This window comes from Xenia sp. Carnegie-2017, unplaced genomic scaffold (assembly GCF_021976095.1).
Source record: "Xenia sp. Carnegie-2017 unplaced genomic scaffold, XeniaSp_v1 HiC_scaffold_4, whole genome shotgun sequence".
NCBI classification, from domain to species: Eukaryota; Metazoa; Cnidaria; class Anthozoa; order Malacalcyonacea; family Xeniidae; genus Xenia; species Xenia sp. Carnegie-2017.
This window is the reverse complement of record NW_025813504.1, coordinates 2,058,914-2,065,703: the sequence shown is the minus strand read 5'-3', so window position 1 is coordinate 2,065,703 and position 6,790 is coordinate 2,058,914. Positions and strand designations below refer to the sequence as shown.

The 6,790-nt window shown below is 34.2% G+C and overlaps 1 protein-coding gene across 2 annotated transcripts; it reads left to right on the top strand.

The window, feature by feature from the left end:
* Nucleotides 1-505: 505 nt before the first annotated feature.
* On the top strand, nt 506-2,918 carry LOC124455632 (lactadherin-like). 2 transcript variants are annotated; one of them, XM_047006281.1, is made up of 4 exons: nt 506-646; nt 705-1,028; nt 1,686-2,011; nt 2,640-2,918. In XM_047006281.1, exons 2-4 carry the CDS (start codon nt 803-805, stop codon nt 2,784-2,786), a joined length of 699 nt encoding a protein of 232 aa, XP_046862237.1. In that variant the 5' UTR covers nt 506-646; nt 705-802; the 3' UTR covers nt 2,787-2,918. The 2 variants fall into 2 exon arrangements, with proteins under 2 accessions (XP_046862237.1, XP_046862236.1); XM_047006280.1 differs by having other exon boundaries at nt 506-1,028.
* The last annotated feature ends 3,872 nt before the right edge of the window (nt 2,919-6,790 follow it).

Here is a 6,790-nt window from a genome sequence, read left to right as displayed (position 1 = left end):
TAATGTAAGCCGTTGTCTATAGTCAGTACTGTAAGTAATGCATTTTGCCGAGTCCCATTCAATGTTGTGCTTTGTGATTCAGTGATGTTCGGCAATGTGAGTAGTTTTGTCTTGTTTCTTAGTAGCTAGTTTGTGTTCAGTAAGTCTTATGTTTAAGTTGCTGCCAGTTTTTTTACACTTCACACTAATTCACAATGACAATACACAATTGACACCCACACATTACAACCAAAAACATCACACCTAAATCACACATCACAACTAAAAATATTTCACTTCACACTAATTCACAATGACAATACACATTTCCTGTACACACAATACAATGACGTAAGAACCAGATAACAAATACGGCTAACCTGACGTTTACTCCTCATTTGACTCTGAAGATGACTACCGCTAAGGTTGTCGAAACGTCAGTCAACAACAACAAAAACAGTCCTTCTCAGGACTATACCAACCTGGACGATCTACATTCACGAACATATTTCTATTTTGTACCAATTGTAGAGAAAAAACTACCGCCATTGTGCAAAAACGGCCCTCCTGTCTGTTTCAGCTCTCATTGCTAGCCAATATGTCTAGCAATTTGAAAAGCTAAAACGACCTCATGGTGCTAAATTGGCCCATTTCTTTTTAGTGTGTGGTGAGTGTTTATCAAGAAGTTTGTAAATTAAGATTCCTTTAAGACCACTTTCTTTTAGATTACGCGTCATCAACATAAAAACGCACATAAAAAGGAACACACACCGTCGCAGTCATTAGTCTTTTCAACAAAGTAGTAGCTAAAGATCTGTTCAAAATGAATAAGTTAGTTTTCCTCCTTGGTGTTTTCATACTGTTTGCTTTTGAATCATCTTGCACCATTTGTTGCGACAAGTTAAAGGCACTTGCTGAAGAAAAAGAGAAAGCTTACCAAGTAGTGTGTGGGGCAAGTAATAATCTTCAAGGTTGCTGTCCTGGATTTAAGAATGAAACCAATAAGTTTATGAATTCATACGTTGTATTGTGCTCGAATTCGACAAACTGTAAGTACTCAAAGTTTGCAAGCCTCGTTGATTAGCTTAAAAAACCATGTAGACTGAATAATTTACTGAATAGGTTAAACACTAACTTAGTAAGCCAGCCTATAGTGGGAAATAAAATATCCCCCTTTACAAATTACTCATCTTTTGTTGAAATCACCTAATTATACATCTCAAAATGAAAACCACTCATTTTTAAAATCGTTATGCTTGCTTCCATCATCGCAATTAATTATTCCACAAATAGATTACTCAAATAGTTTATGTTCAATTCAATTAAAATGCCATTGTAAAATAACGCTTATGCATGATTTGTATATGGGGGACATTTCTTGAGACATCCTATATAGTCACGCTATGCAAATATTTTGATGATCAGTTACTGTGATAAACAAATATTTCCAAAAAATGAACGATGGTAATATTCTGAAACTTGCTTCCTAGATTGGCAAACTAATTAGGCTTCTTCGTCAAGTCGCCTTGATGCACGTTTGTTTAAATAAAATCTATAGTTTTTATTCATTATTTGTTGATCATGAAAATATATTGCAGTTTAGGTTAGTATTGATACACGTCACCATTCTAATTGGTGTATTTTCTAAAACAAAAAATGAAATATATACCAAAAATGTACACAACATTTTAATTTGTTTTTACTAGTCATCTGCAGAGATCCAAAACCACTCGGAATGGAAAATGGGAAAATACCAGATAGTGCTATAACTGCCTCGTCTGAGTATAGCAGAAGGTACCTAGCGCCATTTGCTAGATTAAGAAATACAAAATCATCAAAATGCTCTTGGGCTCCAACTGCAAGCAACAGAATAAGCTCGTGGCATCAAGTTAACTTTGGTAAAAACACAATGATAACTGGTGTAGCTACTCAAGGATCATGCTATTCGGGTGAATGGGCAAAGACGTACTCCATTTCATACAGTAACGATGGAAAAAACTGGTCATCTTACAAAGAAAACGGATCAATCAAGGTAAAATTTTAAAAATATCAGGAAAGACCTGTATTAATGGAAGTTTAAAAATGATTTTATCAACGCGTGAGTTCTGGCAATTTATATTTATCCTGTTTAATTGGCAAAAAATATTAAGATCAGGGACAGTGGAACATCGATAATTGAAGAGGTATATTTATATATGAATGATATGCCATATCAATTTCCTTCGAAATACATTGTTTTCCACAAATTATAACAAGCATATACTATATCCCCACCCCTCCCCATTTTTGATCTGTCAAAGGTCAATGAAAATATGTTCTCAAAAAAATATTTATTTTTCATCACTTTTTTTAAGATCGAATGATTCAAATTTGCCGGAATGGAAAATTTATATAAGTAGCTATCTAAGAAAAAATACTTCACCTTTTACTTATTATTCAAGTCACTGTCCTATATCAAACAAAAGAGTCAAATTTAGATATCTTCAAGAAATACGAGATCACGCTTAATACTTTCTATCATTATTTACTCAGTAAAATACACTGGCAAATTCTCTGTAGACTATTAGGGGGACATCAGTTTTCATTAAAGTATTCATTGTCTTACATATAACTTTCCCAAGTTCATCGTTAAAATAGCCTTATTTTGCAAAATTTTTTAGATCTTTCAGGGCAACAGCGATAAAACGACAATAGTCAAGCATTCCTTTTCATCACCAATAATTAGTCGCTTCGTCCGTTTCGTGCCCAAAACGTATCAGAACTATCCCACAATGCGAATTGAATATTATGGATGCTATTTAAAATAAAAATGAGTGTAATAAATGAATTTTTTTTCTATAGTTTATTTTTTTATATTATAAGTGGTGTTCAGGTAACAGCGAGAATGGGTCATAGAAATCAGTCAGTTGTTCTTTGTATGAATTAAATTTGCAAATTCACTGGCGGGTTGTAAAATCTTTGCTCGGTCGTTCATTACGTGAATTTTTTTCAACGTCAAATCAACAACATTAATCTGCAACAATTTGCATTTTTGCATTAATATAAAAATGAATGTTGTTATTATAATTTTTCATCGCGCACAAATAGATATTGTTGGGGGTGGTTTCATTGTAACATTTAGAATATATTTTCTCTTGTGACGTAACACTTGAAATTTGACCTCATCCATAAATATGGCCACCACGTTAATACAGCCATTTTTACATGTTTGTAAATGTAGATCGTCCAGGTTGGTACAGTCCTGAGAAGGACTGATTTTGTTGTTGTTGACTGACGTTTCGACAACCTTAGTGGTAGTCATCTTCAGAGTCAAATGAGCCATTTTTGTCGTTAACAGCCATTTTTCTCGTTAACGGGGTTCCACTGTAAATCAATTAAATATTATAAACCTGCCTACCGCTATTCCAGTCTCTACTATTTTTATATTCACCGATTAATTATATTTTGCTGAAGATTTATTCTTAATACTCTTAAAGTTAAGAAAAGATAAAAACATTACATATATTTAACGGATTGCCATGCAATACTAGATATCAGGCAGATTATAACCGGAGCATTGAAAGCGAATTGAAACCGTCGAATTGAATTGAAATCGAAACCTTGCCTTAAAAAATAGTTTAGTATTTTATTAGCTAATATACATAAGACAATACAATCAGGTATTGTTTTTTTCACAGTTGTACGATTCAAAAACCGTTCCGAATGAAATGATACCAAGTACTCGAAATGAAACAACTTAACTCTTTCTCACATTTTCATAGTATACTTTAGAATATTTAAAATATTCCTGGTCTTTCTTGTCGATTAAGTTTTTTGTATCGTAGTATCAGAAGCTCAACAGATAGACTAGTACCCGAAGGTGCGAGTTCAAATCTCGTCCAAGTCACATGTTTTTCATGTGCATGTAAAAACCGTATTTTATTATCTTCATATCTGAAAAATACAAATGGCAACTAAGAAAACATTTGTTTGAAGTAAAAGATTTATTCAGCGAATCAAAGGATTTATTGCATGGCAAAGACTTGTAGACAATCAACTCACATCTCTTGGAAGGTTGCCAAATAATTGTCTTGACTTGTGTGGGACAGGTTTACAATGAGAAACATGTCATTTGCGTATTTTTTATTATAGAGAGTTGTGTTTATCTTGAGTGCCGTAGGCTTGATTTTCGAGACACACACAAAGGATCATTGCATGACGAATAGATCACTAAATCCTTTAGTATTTCAAACAAGTTTTAGTTTCACCAATAATATTACGTTAGCAAAATCTCTGCTAACATTTCGTTCTAAGTTTGTCATGATTAGTGATGAACATGTTCTTGTATGAATATTTAACAACAATTGAAGGAGAAATTTACCGAGCGTCCTCTAATCATGAACTTACTTACTAGCCCGTTTTCTAACAAGTACCAATACTTTCATTGGTCAGCAAAAGCAAAGGAGAATCAATCAACACGCGAAACTCACCTTAATCTAATCTCTAAACACTAAGCATTACATCAAAGTTAACCTAGTCTATGAGATTAAGGGTTGGATCGGGGGTTAGAGATCAATTTCGCGTATTTGCTTGACAACGAACACAGAATTGTTATCCAAATTATAGATTACGTCACTAATCAGCAACCCAGACTTATTGGTCTATTCATTTTTTTTTGTCGTTTTAACAACAAATTTCAAGATATCCTAGTTCTTTTTTCAGGTATAAATTTCCTTTCCATTTCCTTCCCAATTTGATTTCCTTGCCTTTTTCCTTGTAAAGGCCAAAAATTCCTTCTGCAAGGAAATTTCCCAGCAAGAGGAAGCCCTGGCGCAAAAGCCACCTGCCCCCCCTGCCAGCATGACACTGGAAGTAGATAAAAACTGTGAAATATACAATATTGAACTTAGCTTTCGTGCTCAGCGGTGACGTCAATCCCTTCGAGGTCTACGTAACATCTAACTTCACATAGCTAATTATTATTTTCGTCGAGGTGCAAAGAAACTGAACGATAACGGGCACAGAATACGGCCTTTATTGTCAGGAAATTCTTTTTCAACCCGAATAAGAAGGCACTATAGTAGTCCGTTTTTCGGTGACTATTTTCATGGTTATTGAACCCAACGAATTGAATATTATGGCTCATCGTTTTCCTAAAAATGACAGTTGTAAAGAAATTGCACGTATAATCGTTGTCGATTTGTGACTTTCATTTATCATCTCATCAAAATTACTTACTTGGGATTTGCCATACTCCGACAGACCTGTATCAATGCATGGATTCAGGTTGCAAGTTACGTTAGGTAATGATCTGCAGCTATGACGTTTTACACTATCACAAAGACAAACCATGATTTTTCGTGCCGATAGGAATAAACCTCGTCATCTTAAAATAAGACAAAAAATGGGTACGCAGTGCGTACGCGTGGGTAGTCCACTGATCTCGAAACAAGACTGGATCAAGCATTTAGCACAAAAATTGAAGACAAAAAATGAGCGCCGCCATTTCTAAGGGACCAACTTGCGAAAATAAGGAGAAAATATATTGTGGATTTGCACGCAAATAATCCTGAATTTTCAACATGTAACCACATGAACATAACTGAGGGATATATCAGTTTATAAAAGAGCTAAAAATACGATGAAATATGATGAAATTTGATCAAAATGCAGCGGTTTTTGTCATCGGTAAATCTACTGTGGTATGGAAAAACTATGGAAAACAGCCCAGAACTGCATGGAAATACCTAGAGTCGTCGGAATTGTAGTTCAGAAATACTAACTGATGAAATATTCTCATTTACGATCACAAACTGATCACTCCTTCAAAATTAAAAGCCTTTTTTATAAGTGATTCGGTTTTACGAGTGAAAGCCGATTACTCTTTCCGACTCTCTTTACTATCGCCCCGTAGGTTGTTTTTCACCTTCTGTATTTTTTTAAAGCATGATTTTGTTAAATTTTTCATATAGTTTTGTTTGTTGAATCAAATTAATCTTTTGTGGTCCCTTCGTAATGGCGACGTCGGCTTCGAAATTTGTTTATCATAAATATAGAGTTGCTTGATCCAGTCTCATTTCGAGATCAGTGGGGTAGTCTCATGAAAGTGAACCGAACTTTAATATGCTTTCATGCAATTAGGCCCCGTTTACACTACACCGGATTCTTATCGTAGCAGTTTGAATATTCTTTATATTAAAAGGCAGTGAAATTGTTCAACGTCAGAAACAGAATCAAATAGACTAAATCTATCAGTTTAATAAGCTTTTACTCCGTACAGTTACCCTTTAAAGTAAATGAAGATGTCGTGATGAGCGAATCCGGTATAGTGTAAACGCAGCCTTAATGTTATTGAAAATTTAATGCAAAATTCACTGTTGGAAATTGAGTGCAGTAAATGAGGTTTCACTGCCAGTTAAAACCAAAGTAAATGAGAAATACAATTGTTACTTGTAATTTTCATTTGAGTCGTACCCGAAGATTTCTCATTGCTATGAAACTCATAACATAGCTATCATACGAAAGCTAAACTGTAAAAATATAAGCTTAAAATGCAATTTTAATGACAACTCTGGGATTTTAACCCGAGAGCTCAGGATTTATTGAAGCAGTTGGGAATCTCTTAGGATTTTTAAAAAAGTAATTCTCGCGATTTTTTTTCATTTTTGAGTTGGAAAGTTTAGAGGCATTGTCTTTTCTAGGGAACGTAATTAAAAAAATCTGATTTTTTTCGGGAATTTCGGATATTTTGGAGCTTACTTGGGATTTTGACGAATTTACAGTTGGCAACACTGGTCGAAAAGACTACAGTTTTTTTTGAATACCCTGTATA

Bases quoted from the DNA above. Each gene is read 5' to 3' on its own strand.
- LOC124455632 (XM_047006281.1), top strand. From the start codon at position 803: ATGAATAAGTTAGTTTTCCTCCTTGGTGTTTTCATACTGTTTGCTTTT. The intron at 1,029-1,685 runs GTAAGTACTCAA...TGTTTTTACTAG, and splicing joins GTGCTCGAATTCGACAAACT to TCATCTGCAGAGATCCAAAA. The intron at 2,012-2,639 runs GTAAAATTTTAA...AAAATTTTTTAG, and splicing joins AAGAAAACGGATCAATCAAG to ATCTTTCAGGGCAACAGCGA.